This window comes from Pristis pectinata, chromosome 25 (genome assembly GCF_009764475.1).
Source record: "Pristis pectinata isolate sPriPec2 chromosome 25, sPriPec2.1.pri, whole genome shotgun sequence".
NCBI lineage: Eukaryota > Metazoa > Chordata > Chondrichthyes > Rhinopristiformes > Pristidae > Pristis > Pristis pectinata.
The window spans coordinates 25,519,488-25,538,192 of NC_067429.1; the positions used below are offsets into that span (position 1 = coordinate 25,519,488).

Sequence of the window (18,705 nt, forward strand, 5' to 3'; positions counted from 1 at the left end):
AAGTGCTTTAAGGTGTTCATTATTTTAAAGTACTTTAAAAGTATGACTCCAAACACATTTTAAAATTGCAAAACTTTATCCTTGCCTTTCTTTATTGTAGCTGTAATAACCTGTGAATCACACACTAAGTCAAAACAAATTCTCCTGTGTAATTGATGGGAAATCTTAATAAGACTGGGTTTCATGCATGTAGCATATTTGCTGACACAAGGGTACAAGCTCTGATATTTTTTGACCATGTTCTAACCTCGTGTTTCTGCCTCCCAAACAATTAACCAGACCTCCTCAAGGTCAAAGTCAAGTTTATTGCCATATGCACAAGTACATGTGTGCACAGGAGCAGTGAAAAACTTACTTGCAGCAGCATCACAGGCGCATAGCGTCATATAAGCAGCATTCACAAGAAAAACATAATATAAGTTGTACACAACTTTTAGAAGAAAACACACAGCAAAAATAATAAAGTCCATCTTAATGTAAAGTGGTCATAGTGTTGCTACACTGTAGTGATTACAGTTTTACCTGTTGGTTCAAGAACCGAATGGTTGAAGGGAAGTAGCTGTTCTTGAACCTGGTGGTGTGGGACTTCCAGGTTTCTGTACCTCCTGCCTGATGGTAGCTGCCAAAAGATGGTATAGCCCAGATGATGGGGATCTTTGATGATCTGGTGTTCAATGCTTTTTTTTAGGCTGTATATAGCATTGGGTTCAGTCTAGTTTGAACAGTATTTGACTGGTAGGGTTTGATCCATCTCAGTTTTTGCTACGTTCATGATGAGCATAATTTGGCAAGTTTATTTGAAGTGTAAAACTTAAACTATAGTGTGAATGCTTGGTGCTTCAGATTACTAGAGTTGGATTCTGGAAATAGATGGTTTAATTATTTATATCTTGATCATCTTTGCTGACTTCTTGATTTTAGTTTGACAGTTTAGCATTCTATTGAAATTGGTGAATTGAGGTGAAATTTATAGTGAAACCCTAATTTTTCTTAATTACTTGTCACAATTAGTAAACTAAGTTGTTGGTCATTTCCATTCTTAATTCATTCTGTGATCCATTTCTTTATTCTTTTGTTTAAAGGTGTCATGTGAGTGAACCTGTACACAATGATTTCTACACACACATCCGAAAACTCAGTCACACCCAGAGAAGTTAAACAGGTAAGGGGAAGTAAATTATTAATGCGACTGATAAATAAGAGTACACTTCTGTTATGTATTGTTTCATTGGTAAAGGTCAGCATTGACAAGTTGAATAACTTGACCACCAAAATGATATGATTTGCAGAATATTTCTGGATTGAGTTGACCTGTTTTATCTTTTTTCTGTAGTTATGTCTAGCATAATTGTCTACCTGCTGTCACTTGGGTATGTACAATGTTCCCAAGTGACAGCAGGTGGCTATTTACATGTGTAATGTCTAGAATAGTCTAGTTCAGTTTGTGATAATGGCTGAAGAGAGGAATGGAATAAAGTTCAAAGTCTTCTGATGACAAAGACAGCAAACTGTAAAGTAAGTGATAAAGCATAAGATGGCTGAAGAAAGAAATATTGTGGCAGTGGGGGGCTGAGAAAATTCCCACGATTGCATAACTTTTCTGTCATGGTTCTGCTATCGTCGAGTCAGAGTCATACAGCGTTGAAACAGGTCCTTCAGCCCAACTCATCCATGGAACCAAGATGCCTTCCTAAGCTAGACCCATTTGACTGTACCTGTCCAAATCTCTTTCAAATGTTTTACCCGGCTCAACCACTTCCACTGGTAGCTTGTTCCATATACCCACCACCCTCCACGTGGAAATACTTGCCCCTCAGGTTCTGTTTAAATCTTTCCCCTCACCTTAAACTTATGACCTCTAGTTTTAGACTCCCCTACCCTGGGGGGATAAAAACTGTGACTACTCACCTTATCTAGTGCCCTCATGATTTTATAAACCTCTACAAGGTCACCCCTCAGCCTCCTTTGCTCTGGGGAAAGTAGTCCCAGCTATAGTCATAAGTCACAGAGCAATACAGCACGGATACAGGCCCAATGAGTCCATGCCGACTATGCACCCATCTAGTCCCAATTTCCTGTATTTGGCCCCTATCCCTCTAAGCCCTGCCCCTGCATTGTACCTATACACCTGCTTCTTAACTGATACTATTGTACCTGCCTCAACCACTTCTTCTGGCAGCTCATTCCATATACTCACCACCCTCAGCTTGAAAAAGTTGCTTCTCAGGTCGCTTTTAAATCTTTCCTCTCTCACCCTAAATCTATGCCCCCTAATTTTGGACTCCCCTATCCTGGGGAAAAGACTGCTACCGTTCACCTTATCTATGCCCCTTATAATTTTATAAACCTCAAAAAGGTCAGCCCTCACCCTCCTACGCTCCAAAGAATGAAGACTTAGCCTGGCCAACCTCTCCCTATAACTCAGGCCCACCAGTCCTGGCAACATTCTCGTAAATCTTTTCTACACTCTTTCCAGTTTAACCACATCTTTCCTATAACAGGGTGACAAAAACTGTACACAGTACTCTAAGTGTGGCCTTGCCAACAACTTGTACAACTGCAATATAATGTCCCAACTCTTATACTCAATGGCCTGACTGATGAAGACCAGCGTGCTAAATGCCTTTTTCACCACCCTGTCCACTTGTAATGCCGCTTTCAATGAATTATGCCCTTGTACTCTTAGATCCCTCTGTTCCATTACGCTTCCTAGTATCCTACCATTCATAGTATAAGTCCTATGCTGGTTTGACATTCCAAAATGTATCATCTCATTTATGCTTATCTGTATTGAAATCCATTTGCCACTCCTTAGTCCACATCTCAAACTGAGCAAGATCCCCTGTAATCTACGATAACCTTATTCACTTTCAATAACACCTCCTAATTTCATGTCATCCACAATCTTACTGTGCACTCGCATCCAAATAAGTTATATAAATAACGAATAACAAGTGTCCCAACACCGACCCCTGCGGAACACGACTAGTCACTGGCCTCCATTCCGAGAAACAACCTTCAACCACCACTCTCTGCCAGGGCCCCAGCAATTTCTTCCCTGGCATCCCACAATGTCCTCAGATACACTTGGTCAGGTGCTGGGGATTTATCCACCTTAAAGCACCTCAAGATTGCTAAGGCCTCCCCTTTCATAAAATCTTTGTTCCAGGACATCACTATTCTCTTCCCTGAATTCTCTTGCTTCCGTGATCTTCATGGTAAATACAGACAAAAAGTAGTCATTTAAGACCTCACCCTTATCCTGTAGTTTCACACTGATCCTTAAGGGGACCTATTCTTTCCCTAGTTACCCTTTTGCTCATTATATAGAATCTCTTGGGATTTCCTATACCTTATCTGCTTACAATATCTCATATCCCATTTTGCCCTCCTTGCTTCCTTCTTAAGTGTACCTCTACATCCTTTGTACTCAAGGGATTTGCTTGATCCTGGCTGCCTGTACCTGACATGTGCATGGTATATGGTCTGCAGTTTTATTTGGGAGGGGGTGCTATAATGATTTTGTGGAAATTGTTCTGCCATTTTGGGCAACATTTTTAAGGATGAGCTGTGAGTCAATAACCAATTGTGATGTTAGATTCATGGCTCTTTTGTTTTGTGTATGATTTTCTGAAATAGAATTAAGTAACTTTAAATGTAAGCAACGTTATTTGTTTGTGTTCTCAGCGGATAAAGAAGAAGCTGGCCCATTCCCTGAAGTGCTTACAGAAGCGGTATGTAAATTCGGACAGTGTTGTAACCAGTGATGACTGTGATGCAAATTTACTGTGCTGTGTCATGGAATCGATATTTGTGCATGGATTGAAATCGAAGCACATTAAAGCAAGTGGAGGAAACCGAGGGCGGAAAGGCAGTCGAGCTCCTCTTCCACAGCCTGTTTTTTGGACGCTGCTTAAAACGGTCACTCACCAGTAAGTTGGTGCAATTTTGTTGAACTAATTCATATTCCAGCATTACTCTAAATTGGATGTTAATTTCATATGAATTTTTGTACTTGTAAAGTATATTGGTCTAAAAACACTGATTATGTACAATTTTTCTTGATCCCTGGTTATGTAATGTTACTTCATTTTTATATTTTTAACCATCCTAATTTTGCACACAGTTAGTTTTAAAGATACGGTTAGGGATTAGAGCACAAAAGTGCTTTCTGGAAAGTGGATTTGCCTGTGATTTTTTTTTTAGCTGCTGAATTGTAATCAATAGAGCAGAGTTGGCTCAAGCCAATCATTTTCTGACAGTGGGGAAGTATAGGCCAAGCCAACAATTTAGACATTACGTGACTTGAATATGTGCAAAAATTTTTGTGCCTAATTGCTTTGACATCTTTTCTCCCTCACCATCATCATAAACAAATGTTTGCTTAAATACTCAGTAGAATGTTTTCTATAGAGACAGGTTCAGAAGCAGGGCAGCCTGATTATTGTTTTTGACAGCAGTTCCATTTGAAATCTGTAGGTGATTCATTCTGACGTGAATGTGACTTACGTGGATTTGAGATATGTCCCTAAGCTGTTACTAAAACAATTGTTTAATTCTGTAATCACTAACCTTGATGAGCCATGTAGTGCTTAATCAGTGCCTCATGTTACTTAAAGAACATTAGGAATGGCCTTAAGTACTAATATGCAAAAAAAAAGCATTAATAAGACTTTTTTTGGAAAACTCGTTGTAATATATGTCTTGTGTATGTAATGATTATAAAAAAAATTCCTTCACCACTTCAAATTTTTTTTGCTTAATGTTGTTAGCCGTAGAGGAGGTACTATATAGTGTTTATTGGTATAAATTTTACAGTTTAAAGCTTGCACACATTCCTGTTGGAAAGAGTTGCTGGAAAGTGATACCATTGTTAGCTTGAAGTGGGTGAACTTGCCAGAAACTTTGTTTGAGGGCATAACTTGAATTCTAAACAAAATCAATTTCTGTTGATGAATTATTGCAAAGGTTTACTGGATAAAATTGTTGTGTGGGAATTTTTTTTAAAAATGGGTTGGTTTCATGCAATATCTTTGCATCTTTGATGTCCTAAAGCGCTTTGTATCCAATGCATTCGATCTATTTCTGGCAGAAAGGAAAGACTAGCTAAGTTTCCTATTTCAGAAGATTAACCAAGGCCTGCTAATAAATTGCAATTGTGTGGCTTTCAAGTAATGGCAGACTGTGGTGCACTCTCTAATTATATAGTCCATTATGTCACACTGTTAGAACTGCTACAAGTAGTAGCTTTAGCATTTTCTTTTCGAGAAATGACATTTTCTTTTCGAGAAATGACATTTCCTTTGTTCTGTGAATAAAATGTGATAGATGTGGGATTGATGGTTTCCTCTTGCATCTTGTTAATATACCACCCACTAGTTTTGTGTACCATTTAATTTGGAACAATGGATAACTTCAGCTAGTTATATCAATTTGTTTGATTTAGTGTATTGTAGGGCAGACTATTCAAAATATTGTATACATAGTTCCAAATCTCATAACACGGAAGACAGCAGTAGCAAACAGTGCTTTTTCTTGCATATTATTTATAAATGCAAAAATTAGGAATCGCATTTGGCTTCAAAAGAGTGAAGCATAGAGCCATCTTTGCAACTTGGAGCTGTTAACCTTAAACCCAAAGGCTTCACAATTTTGTAGTCATAGATGCAGTACAGACACTTTTTTCGTACAATGTTGCACATTTGTGCTTTATGTCCATTCACTGCATAAAAATGCTGCATTTAATATTGGGGATTCATTGGAATGAGATCAAAAACTGTGGTCTGTGGTTGAGGTATAAAGATGGTGCCAGTATTTACAATGGGAATGTTGGACTGGGAATTGATAGCATTACATAATCCCTGGCTTACATCTGACCTAGCCATTAGCCTGCATTTACCTTGTGCAGATCCTGCATAGACAACTTCTTTGCAGAAGCCATCCCCATCCTAGGTTCTCCACATTGCAAATCCCAACATGAGAAGGAGCTGGAGCAAGTCCGGCCACAGAGATGGACATCAAGATCGGCAACCAGCTAAGACATGCTATTTTGCTCAGCCAGCTGTCAGTGCTTTGAAAAATATTGAATGTTTCTGAATGTCTTGGACTTTCAGAAGAATCCAAACCATTAACAATTAAGTTATTATTAACAAAACTAATTAAGTTTATGTTTTATAAAATCTAAATTTAAAACATTTAAGTAAATGTAAATAATTCAAGAAAGTATAAATAAATTCCCATCATCCCCACAGTCATTTCCATCCATTGAAATGAATCAAGTCATTGTTCTAGGCTAAGTCTAAACTGGTTCAGTAATTCAACAGCCCAGTGTAATTTCTGGGGATGTGTTGAGTTTATGCTCCACTTCTGGAATTTATGAAGAGTTAAATATTGGAGCATAATCAGCAAAATCCTCAAAGTTTATTAAAAGTACTAACACTTATTTTCAGCTGTTCCTTTCCCTTAAAGTCATAGACAATCTTTTGTGTGCATTCCTCACTAAGTCTTGGGGAATTCTCACAACTTGCTGGACTGGATAAGGAGTCCAACATATAAGGAAGTTCGGGACTTCTGAGTTGTGTACACTTGCATAGGAGTTCTGAATTTCCTGACATTTTGCAGGGAATTCCAGGTGTTACCTGGAAAATCTGAGCCATTGTTGTCAGGCAAGAGTGATGTTAGGATGACTTTTTTTTTACTCAAACTCAAAGTTTGTTTGAAATGATATTTCAAATACTGATTCTTTTTATTTAAAAAATCTTGCAGTGATGTTGTGGCAGAGCTGGAGCAGTTGAACTTTATTAACACTGATGTTGGACGGTGTCGAGCGTGGGTGAGACTTGCACTTAATGATGGCTTGATGGAGTGTTACTTAGTGTCCCTGCTTCGTGAGAAGGACAGCCTGTGTGACTTCTACCATCCGGTGGCCTTGCTTCTTGATTCAGAAGACAGTGAAGTCCTGCTGAGCTATCTGCAAGGTCTGTCATCTCTTTCATTTACTTTGTCTTATAAGTCAGCTGTGCTAAATGAATGGACTACCACTCCCCTCGCATTGGCCGGCTTATGCTCCGGACCTGAACTGCCAGAAGCTTCATCGCCAAACTTGTCTGAAGGAAGGAGGAAAGGTTCTTGGGATTCAACTTCTCAGTCATCTGGTTCTGATATAATTGAAGTGACTCATACCAGTTCCACAGCTATGCACAGTAGTAACCAGCTGGGTAAACTAAAACTTGCATCCTCTACGTTAAGTTTGGAAACAACTGGATCATCCCAGCTCTCTTCCAGCCTGAGTTCTGACAGTCTCCTTCAGTCAAATGGAATGAAGAGTCCTGACCAAACTACTGAGGAATTGTGGTCGTATGATACAGACAAAGGCATTGCAAGTGGTGAGAGCTCCAGCAAATCTCTACAAGTGTAAGTGTCACTCTTCTATATATCATTGCTGTAATTTGCACCATTTTATTTTCACATAAAATAAGTTAGATCGGCATTCAAAAAAGCTGGGAATGGGAGATCTAAAATAAAAACAGGAAATGCTGGAAATACTCAGCAGGTGGAACTGCATCTGTGGGAAGAGAAGCATAGTTAATGTTTTAGATCAAAGACCCTTCCAGCATTGATCTATCCAGTAAATACTTACAGTATTTCCAGAATGTTTGGTTTTTATTTTGGTTAAATTGACGTACTTTCATTATAATATTTGTCATAGAAATATTAAAATCTGAGAAATTCTTCACTGTATTCTATAAAAGTATAACTGTTTTTATGGACATTATCACAGTTTTTAAATAGTAAGTTGACATCCTTGTGCAATTTATCTTTTGGAAGTTAGATTTATTTTGGTCCGTATGGATTTTGGTTTAATATCTGTGATAGTTGATTTTGGGTGGTGGTTGTGTCAGTTGACAATTCAAAAGACATCAAATTCAAGTCTGAGGGTTATGTGATTTCATTGCCATATTTCCCATACGAATGTAGAAATAAAAGCTGAAAAAGGCCATAATATTCCCCTGAGCCTGCTCCACCATTCAATACAATCACGTCTAATTTTGTGCCTTGTCCACTTTGCTCATGAGTTCCCCATATTCTCTGATTCCCGTGGTGTCGAAAAATCAATCTCAGCCTCTGATTCTTAGTCAATGAGCAATGAGCATTCCGAACTCTGTGGTATAGAAAATTTCAAAGATTTTCAACCCTCAGTGTACAGACATTTCTTTTTATCTTGCTCTTTGCGCCTTATTCCTTATCCTGATATCATGCTCCACAGTTCTAGATCTGTAGCCAGAGGAAGCAGGTTCTTGGTATCTATCTTTTTGGTGTCTCAGGCAACTTTGTATGTAACATGTAATTATTTCCTACCTTGGGTTGTCAATGTATCTTTTTAGTTAAATATAAAAATCTGTGTAACTTAATGTTGACATAATTGAGTGTTTTCTTCTTCGTGAGATCTCGCTAGGATTCAGAATGGATAGAAACACATTTAACCTTTGAGAATTGCATATACTTTGAACTTTCTGTTTGGGAGACCATCATTTGGATATTCCATTACACGATATTGTAGACTTTTAATTTGTTTGAGAGTATGGATGAGAATCACAAGATTGTAAGTTATCTAACTTCTGATCAGTGTTTTTAAAAGTTCTTGAACAAGACAGTGGACTCTCCTGCTTTCTTGGTACAAACAAATATAACTTTGGAGTTCAGACTTTACTGTGTACAATGGAGCTCATTCCTTACACTCCGGCTTCTGGCATGATTCCAGTTCTCTTTTTAATAAAATGTTATGTAGATCTGTGGCAGCTTCTGAATGTGGTGATTTCACTTTGTAAATTGTGCTATTGAAAACCTAATTTCATTTCATGTGGATTCATGGGTATAACACATTCTCTTGTTATCCTTCTCTGGAACGCAGGATTGTCCTTTGTTGGTAAATTTGACCTATTTTCTTTGGACTTTAGCAGAATGAGAGGTGATCTCATTGAAATATATAAAATTATTGGTGGGCCTAACAGGAGATAATGAGAGGCTGTTGAATCAAGAGGTAGCTATAACCTAAGGATAAGCAGACACCATTTAGAAATCAGAAAATTTGTTTTGTAAACTTGCATTTTAGGAATTTTTCATCTTAGGGGCCGGTAAATGTTTGATCACTGAGTATTTGTGGATGCTGAGGGAATTGAGGTAGAAAATCAGTCTTGATCATGTTGATTTATGAACCAGTTAAAGGGCCTTTATGGTTGCCTCCTGTTTGTGTTTCTTGTTGTATGCCACAATTCATTCTGCTTCTATCTCGAACTCTATGCTCCTTGTATGTTGTGCAATGCTTTGACCGTAATTAATACCTAAATCAATGTTGATAAATCTCTCACATGTTGTTTCCTAAGAGTGGATTGGAGTCATAAAGATAGTTTGATGTATGCTTGTCTTCCCCTCATGCCAGTTTGCCTTGCAGTCAAGAAGGATTTTTAATCTGTTGGTGAAACTTTTGTTTAAAATAAGTAGAAACCATGTCCTTTAGGTTTGCTGCATAAATGTATTGCATTGTCCAGAAATGTGCTCTGCTAAGACTATTTGAGTTTGTCTAAGAGACAGAATAATTTCCATGTTGCAACTGGGTTAAACAAAGAATTATTCATTTTTCTGTCTATTTCTTAAAACAAGTCTTAACATGCAGACTACATATCAAGACAGCATAGGAAAGTTAATATAACATTACATGAACTTTGTTTAATGCACTCTTCAATAGTGATGATTGATCAGCAAAGTCCAAGTTCTCCAGCTTGATGTTTTAACTTACAGTCGCCCTTGCATTTGGACCAGCTTAGCCTGTTTTACCATTTATTTGGGTTTCAATCTGGTTCTAAAACATAAGCCTAGAAAGTAGACTCATCACTGCCTTTTTAATGTAAAAATTGTGCATTAATGCTGTTTAAGACATGTTTTAATTTGAGAGCAACCATTTCTAATGGAAGTCCTACCCGTTGGAAAGTTGGACCCAGGCACCTCTATGTGTAAATGAAAATCAAAATAAAACTGCTGGAAGCTGAAACAAAAACAGAAAATGCTGGAAAAACTCAGCAAATCAGACATCATCAATGGAAAGCAAAATAGTCTGTTGTCAGTGTTTCGGGTCTGTGACTCTTCATCAGAATCTCTGTGTGTAATTTACTTTAGTGCAGCTGCTGGTTATCCAGCATCATTTGCAGAAGTGGTGTTATCATCAGTGTGTACAATGCTCATCTTTGCTTTACTGAAAAAAAAATGGGAGCAATAATTTGTGATCTACAACCTTAATTTATAACTCGCAGTAAAACAGAGCAAACTTAACAGGACATCAGGTTATCATTTGGGCATGGACTCTGCCACAAACATTTTAACGTGCTGCACTATTATCCAGAGGCATCACTGACAAAGCTCCATATAATCTGTGTTTTTGCACCTCTGCAAGGTGCTGTAATCACTGGTCCCTTGTAGACTTGCACCTTGCATTGGTTAGCTCCATTCACAGCATGAGGGTTGTTGGGCATGTCCATGTGTGGAGTTGTCCGTATCTTTGACAGAACATTGGTTTCCTTTTCTTACTGGCCTCCCATTTTTCCTCACCTCCCAGAGCAGCCTCAACGCTACAGTACAGAGACTGCCTTAAAATTTATGCTTTAAAGTTCTGACTCGCCTCCCTGCAGTGTAAGCACAGGAGTATCTCATCTGCAAGTTGTGAAGGTGGTTTTAGTAAATCTGCAGATGATGTTAACAAATACATAAGGGTGAAAACTGCTCCAATGGTTTTTCAACTGGGATTTTCATCAATTATCCTTTTTCTTTTTTTGCAAGGTTGGCAATGCTGCTAAATGCAGTATCTATTTAGTACAGTTAAAAAGTGAACACTAATTTCCCAGCAAGAGACATTGTTTTCTGCTTTTCTTACTATCTTTATTCATGTTTTTCATAAAGTACCTTTTCCCCTCCTCTTTCCTTTTTCAAATAGTTAGGTTGTCATTGTACTGAAATACTGTAACAGTGCAGTTCTTTCTTATCATTTTGTTTCTTTCCTTTTTGTTGCTCTTCATCTATTTAGACTCAAGTTATTCACATCTCAAACATGTCCTTTACTGAAACATTCTTTTATTTTCCTCTCTCGATCTCTGTGCTACTTCTGCTTTATCAGTTTATTGCCAAACTTATTTTCCCTTAAGTGGAGTAAAAACGGAAGTAGATTGGAAAATCAGCCATGATCGTAATGACTGGCGTAACTGGATTAGGAGCTCGCCTGCTATTTGTTTTGAGGTATTTGAGGCCAGTCCTGAGGTACTGCAGACACGGTCTTCACTGAACAACAACTTGTGGAGAAACGCAGGCTGCAGCACCAACTGCTGTACATGGCCTTTTTTTGAACTTGCCTAGAGCTTTGGTTCTGTCAAGTGGGAGGACTGTGGAGCATGATCCTCAAATTCAGCAGAAATTTGTCTCCTTAAGTTTGTGACATAATAGCATGCAAGCCATGGCCCTAACTGGGTCCACAACAGAGCCAATCTACAAAGATTTGTATCAAGCAAAGCCGCTTTATTGTCCCAACACTCCATCGGTCTTTCTCACTACAGTGTTACAACTTGTTACCACCGAGTTCTTTGCTGGATTGGAGCTAATGTACAGGACTAAGGAGAAACTGTGTGGTATCTACATGCTGGAAGCAACCTCAACGGTTGAGCTAGAGTACACAGACAATGCCTGCATTTGTTCACATTCAGAGGCCGAGTTCCAAGTCATTCAACCTGCCTCTGATGTACAATGTCACCTTCCAACAACAAAGGTTCCTGCCAAAACCCTGGAAAATGTGGACCACTTCCTTTACTTCTGACACCACCTCTCTGTGAAGGTGATATTGGTAATAAAATTCACCATCGTCTTCAGTACACCAGCATAACTTTTGGTTGACTGAGGAACAAATTGTTTAAAAACTCAAGATCTCAAACTTGGCACAAGACTCCTAGAACCATAGAACACTACAGCACAGAAAACAGGCCATTCGGCCCTTCTAGTCTGTGCCGAAATTTTATACCGCTAGTCCTATTGACCTGCACCCAGTCCATAACCCTCCAGACCTCTCCCATCCATGTATCTATTGTTACGGACTACGTCCTTTATCTTCTATTGACGTAAGCACGCCCCACACACACACACACACACACACACACACACACACACACACACACACACACACACACACACACACTCTATCTTAAAGGGACATTCACTGAGTCCGTAACACTATCCAATTTATTCTTAAAACTTGAGAGTGAGCCCGCATTTACCACATCAGATGGCAGCTCATTCCACACTCCCACCACTCTCTGAGTGAAGAAGTTCCCGCTAATGTTCCCCCTAAACCTTTCCCCTTTCACCTTAAAGCTATGTCCTCTCGTACTTATCTCTCCTAATCTAGGTGGAAAGAGCCTACTCGCATTTACTCTGTCTGTTACTCATGGTGATTGTTCCCTCCTGTATGTGCATTTGAGGCGTGGAGTATCTATAGCAGGCACCTCAAGGCACTGGAAAGATACCTCTCACACTGTGTCTACAAAATCCTGCAAGGATAAATGAACCAACATCAGCTTACTTTCCCAGTACTGTAGCCCTAATTACGCTCATTGGGCTGGTCACAAGGTTCATGTGCCTGACACCAGATACCCAAAACAGACAATTCAATGGGCCTATTGTGTCTTTGCCAGCCCAAACACAGTTTTTGAGGCTGATTCTAACTCTCATTTCATAACCCTATATATTACATGTCATCAGAGTACTTTTTAAATATGGTGGCATTTCCTCCACCAGCACTCTTTCAGGTGATGATATTCAGATCCTCAGTTTAGGTGAAAGTGGTTCCTTTAAATAACGCCCCAATCTCTTTACCTCTTCCCTAAAATCTGCGTTCGGTAGGACTGACGTCTCCCCTTCCTCCATCTATGATGGCATTGAATTTCCATTGGTTGTGCAAAACTCCAATTCGGGATGTAATAAATGACAAGAGCATCATGACCACAGAACGCACCTTTTATTTGAGATGGGAACGAGGGACACAGCAGTAACATTGCTTAATGGCTGACACTGTAATACCCTTTTTTCTTAGTCTTCCTCTCCCCTCCACCCCCCCCCCCCCCACATCTATTGTGACAGAACTATACACAGTTCCAAAGGCACAGCCTAATTTATATAATTATTGCATGAGCGGTTATTTCTGTGCCTCACCCAACAAACACAACAAGTGCACATGCCTGACCTACCAGTTTGGGGAATCTGTGAGCACACTCCAGGAATCCTCTTGTTCCTTTACACTTCTCCTACATTTTAGTATGCATATGCCATTGCCTTGCTCTCCTCAAATACAATACCTCTAAAGTGAATTTAATTTGCAGTTTTGATGCCCATTTGTCTATTGATACCTTCCTGAAATTTAAAAGTTCTTCCTATCAACTACTCTGCTAATTTCAGTATCGTATAAAGTCATTAATTTAAGTCCAAGCAATTGATAAAATCTGTGCCTTGTAGAATCCCGATGCCCTTCCAGTCACTAAAAGACCTGTTGTTCTTTACCCCCTCTGTGTTCTCTATCAGGCCAATTTTGAATTCAATTTTCCACCCTTGCTTTGAACTCATGGGCTTTTATTTTTCTGATTCGTCTGCAATTGGGAATGGCTCTTCACAAAGATCTATATAAAATGTCCAAAGCTCATTAACCCTCTAAGTTATTTCCAATTTGACAAACATGACCTTTCTTTAACAAATCCATGCTCTTTACTTTGTTTTGCTCTCCTTTTATGTATTTATGAAATACCTCAGGGATTTTCTTGACTTCACCTGTCAGTATTTTTCATTCTCCTTACTTTGCTAATTTTCTACTGAACTTCATCCTGTACATTTAGACTGTTTGGTGTTGAGTTTTCAGTATCATTTATAAATTTTTTTAAACCATATCCTCCCCTTAACGCTTGTCAACATCCAAGAGGTCAAAAATGGTGAAAAGACTCTTGAATTCTGTGTCACTAACCCAGCCACCATCAATGCCTTCATGGGAGAATATTGGCCTGAGAGGCTGAATGTAGTCATAAATGAGATGATACACTTATAGTGGGCAAACAAAGCAAGGGAATAAACAAATGGAAGGGCAATGTAGAAACATTTCTTGAGTGCATGTCCATAGATCTCCTAAAGTAGCAGTACCCTAGTTACTAAAGGCAAATGAGACATTGGTTAGAATGGTACAAAACACTAGTCAGGTGGAAGATGGAATACTGTGCACATTAATAGAGGAAAGATGTGATTACACTTGAGGGTACAGAGGAGTTTGAGGCTGTTGCTAGCACTGGAACTTCAGATCGAGTAGGCCAGCGTTTATTTTCTTTGGAACATACGAGACTGAGGAAAGACAATTGAGATGTGTAAAATGATGAACGTGCTGGATAGTGGATAGGAAGGACCCATCTCCTTTAGCAATGACTTCAGTAAGCATCAAATTGAAAACATCAGTAAAACACGAGAAGAGGATTGAGGGGAAAAAATACTTTTACCCAGAGTGTCCATGATTGTGTGATCTACAAAACATTGCCTAAAAGTAGTTGAGGCAGAATTCCTCATTACTTTGAAAAAAAATACTTGGATAGGTGCTTGAAGCAACATCACCAACAAAGCTATGGATCAAGAGCTAGGATAGATACAGTATCTTTAGAGATTATATTGGAGAGATCATTTTCAGCTGGCATGAATATGGTAGCCATTTTCTGTTAAGTAATTTTCTATGATCATATGTGCTTCTGTTATTTTTATATGGTTCCCCTTGAACTTCCTAACTTAACATTTGCCCCATATTTGTGTGTGTGCCCTGGCTCTTGACCATCTGCTAACAGAATCTACTTCTCTGTACTTACCATCCTAAGTCCATCATCTTGCATAATGCTGTCAAATTTCCTTGGCCACCTTTGCTCTACAAAGAGGTACCCCAGCTTCTCAAGACTAACCTTATTGGATAAATATGCTCATAAATCTTTTCTGCACTTGTAGCATCATATTTCCTCGTGTGGTGAACAGAATTGGACACAGTACTCCCCTTGTGGTCTGATCAATGTTTTGTGAAAGTTCTACATTATCCGCTATCTAAGGAGTGAGCTCCAAAGTGCTTTTCACAGTTGACTTTTTAAAACAAAGCTCTGAAATCCATGCAGATGACAATGCATTGTGTGCATAGATGCCTGTGTGTTTTGAGGAACGAAAATTTTAGGAGAACTATTTTGTCTCTTTTGTGTTCTCTTTTACCCTTCTTTAAATTTTAAGCTTTCATTTTAAAGTGTATCTGAATGCATAAAAGGTATTAATTACTGATTGGAGAATAGATTCAGAATCTGATCTCTTCAGTTATGTCAAGCCATCTATCACACAGGGTTGTACAGTGCTGTTCATGTGGCTCCTTTTGCTTTGTTATTAAGTCATTTGACTGATTTTATTTTTTCTGTTTAAAGGACACCAGATGAACTTGGAGAGGACCAAACAACAGTTTCCTTGAATTGCAATGTTGCTGTTACTATATCACAGCCTGAGTTATCTCCACCACCTCCAGCAGATGATGTTCCATTGAATGTTCATTCAGCTGAATTGGTAGTTGACCAACATGCATGCAATGAGGAAACAAGTATAAGGACTACAGAAAGTCATTCACAAACTGAATGCCCATCCTCCACCCATGTTTCAGCCTTGTACCATCCAGTGACTTCTAATGGATCACAGCCTGAAGGTGACACTAAAACTGTCTCTCCTCTCAGTGATGAGATGCTAAACCCTATTCATTCTGAAAAGTTATCTGATATCAACTCCGAAAGAACTTTGCAATCTGCAGCATGCCAGCAACAGGAAGTAAAAATTGACCAAAGTGATTCTGAGGCTGTGGATCAAGTTTCTGTTGTGAGAGGAGCTGCTCTTGTGACAGGCAAAGAAGATACATTGAATGTTCCCAATAATCACTTGAATGAACCAGGAGATAATCAGGTGAGTCAATTTATTTACCATGTGCTGTAGTTCTGGCCTTTGTCCAATTTCATAATTGTATCCAGGCAAGGGAAAATGATCTGCCTAACTCTTTCAGAACATGTTTCTATTTATTTTCAACAGTTCAAATGTTGCAATGCAGCTGTCGACCTGCTATCGCACACCCCATTGATGGATATTCAACAATTGTACATTGAAAGGGCAGAGTTGATACCACAAAAGTTGGGGGTTGTAGTTTGCATCACCTTCTGGTTTGGAGTGGGGAGAATGATACTTATGCAGAAAATTGGAGTGGACGTTTCATTCCCCCCATAATCCAGTCCTTGGCATTTTACCAACTTGATCTACTTCAAATTTTGTAGTTAGTGCATCTTAGAAAATGGGAAGATGAAAAGATCAAGGACAGGACAAAGTATTCTCAAAATAATTGTTCTTTATATTTGTAAAGCTCAAAATGTAAGCCCAAAACTTGCTGAGATTGTCTCTCTTTAAGGTATTACTGTTGCCAAATCACCCCATCAACATTCTGGGGGTTTCTGTACACCAGAAATGGGACAAAGCGGCTTATTTGATTGGCACCCCAAGACCACACTGAACGTTAACTTCTTCCAGCACTATTGCGACATGGTTACCATGTGTACCATCGATCAAAAGCCACCTTGGTATTCCTCAAAGCTGCTTAGATGCCAGATCCCAAACCTGTGGCCTCTAGCATTCCGAAGGATAGGCATCAAGTTAGTGAGAATACCAGCATAGCACTATCTCCTGATAAGAGTGGGCCAGAATAACCCCATCCATAAAACAACTGGAAAAACTTGGAAACATGGCAGTGTCACACCCCACCTTTTGCCATCTGTCAAAACTGCCAACTATTTTGAATATCTGAACATTTTGAATTCCTTCTGAATACCCCTGACATTTGGAAGCATTCAAAAACTGTAAAAACATCACAAAAATCTTTGTTTTTAAAATATTAATAACTGAAGAACTCTTAAATGCTCTCAAACTTTTTTCCTTGCATCCATTTTTTCTAAATCTCAGATTTCTGACACCTACATCATATTATTTTCTAAGTGATTTTAATTACATTTTATAATTTATCTTAATATTTTTTGTCAATAAATAAAATGATTCTCCAGATTTTAACTAAACCATAAAATTGTCATCTTTTAAATGTCAGACTCCTTTGGAAAATGATCTGCGTGTCACGCAGGTGCCAATTTTAAATGTACCCTTAATACTTACACCAACAATGTCTTTTTCAGTACCTTTTATTTAAAACAAAGTTTTCTATGTTTATTGGAACATAGAACCATAAATTAAGTGGACAGAGACTTCTTGCGTTTGAAATTTTGGTCATTTTTTAAATTGAATGAGCATGGAGTTACTGTTTTATTGATATGGTCTGATTCATTTTGTTTTTCTGTCATTTCTGCACACCAATCTATCAGAGATTTTAAAATTTGATGTTCCTACTTATGCAACACATTGTTTAAAAATCCTTCCTTAATGCAGGATACAAACAGATTAAAGATGAACTTCGGTGAAAGGGAACATTCATTTAAAGCAGGATACTTTTAAAGTTTGCAATGACATGCTTGTTTCATCTTTTTGTAATTTTGATTATTTTTAACCTTTTTCAGACACATTGGTTGATTCCTTTCTACCTTTATAAGTGCATGTTTTTCACTTTGAAATGCATCTTGCAATTAGTTTGAAACTAGCGATATCAGCTTCAGTATTCAGTTTGTATTGAGTTATGCAAGTGCTCCTTACTTTTCACCTAACAATTCTTTGCAAACACAAACATGGCTCTTTCAGAAACGAAGTAGCTGGATATCAGATGATGACATCTGCAAACCATCTCCTCAAGAAGTGCTCCCACAAAGCACAGGGGAAAGTTCAACTGAATGTTCTGTCAACACAACGCCAATGAATGAAAATAGCACTTCAGTTACTGAAAATGGACCACCAGCTTCCAAGTTCTCACAGAGTAAATGTAGTCAAGAGGAAATGTCCTTTAAAGTGACCCATCGCCGAAAGGCAGGTAGGAATGATTTGGCAGAGAGATGGCAACCAGATAATATTAGATGTGACATTTTCATCACTTAATCCAATCTCTCCATTGTACATAGGCAAAAATAGTAGATTCCTTGCAATTTTTAAGCAACCAGAAATATTTCGTTCAGAGTCTGTGAGTGGACTAGCTACGCAGTCAGATGATGCAGGCTCTTGCACTAAAGGGGAAATATTTTAGTTACAAGGGCAGCTTGCATTGAAAATTCGAGAGCTAAATGTCAGATCTAGACACCTTGCTCGTTTGCACTCCTTTGCTCAATGAAGATAGCAAGAAATCTTGATTCTAGCACCAGTTAAGAAGGGGCCATTTGCTTGAAAGTGTTCTGGCCTCAAATTATCACTAGATTTTGTATTTCTGGTCTTTTGAGGAGCTGTAGCCACACCAACATGCTACCCTACTGCCAAAACAGTTTTCTTCATATAATCCAAGCTCTTCGTTTGCACTTGTGCCTTGTTTTGATATAATGTTTTTCTGTTTAACATATAGAAATATGAGGAAAAAGTGGCGCTGCTCTGCATAACACACAATCCCTCACTTAGTCACTTAGCAGGCACGGTAGTGTAGCAGTTAGCGTAACGCTTCACAGCGCCAGTGAC

The 18,705-nt window shown here is 38.6% G+C and overlaps 1 protein-coding gene across 3 annotated transcripts in view; it reads left to right on the top strand.

Moving 5' to 3' along the window:
- plekhm1 (pleckstrin homology domain containing, family M (with RUN domain) member 1) overlaps positions 1–18,705 on the top strand; it is a 54,203-nt gene that overhangs the window by 13,539 nt on the left and 21,959 nt on the right. For 2 of the 3 annotated variants that reach the window (XM_052038582.1, XM_052038584.1), the window contains exons 2-6: positions 1,083–1,162; positions 3,688–3,932; positions 6,766–7,413; positions 15,507–16,029; positions 17,851–18,076. In XM_052038582.1, coding sequence (XP_051894542.1) covers positions 1,109–1,162; positions 3,688–3,932; positions 6,766–7,413; positions 15,507–16,029; positions 17,851–18,076 — 1,696 coding nt within the window. In that variant the 5' untranslated portion in view covers positions 1,083–1,108. The remainder of the gene's footprint in view (positions 1–1,082; positions 1,163–3,687; positions 3,933–6,765; positions 7,414–15,506; positions 16,030–17,850; positions 18,077–18,705) is intronic. The other variant, XM_052038583.1, reaches the window with a different exon arrangement.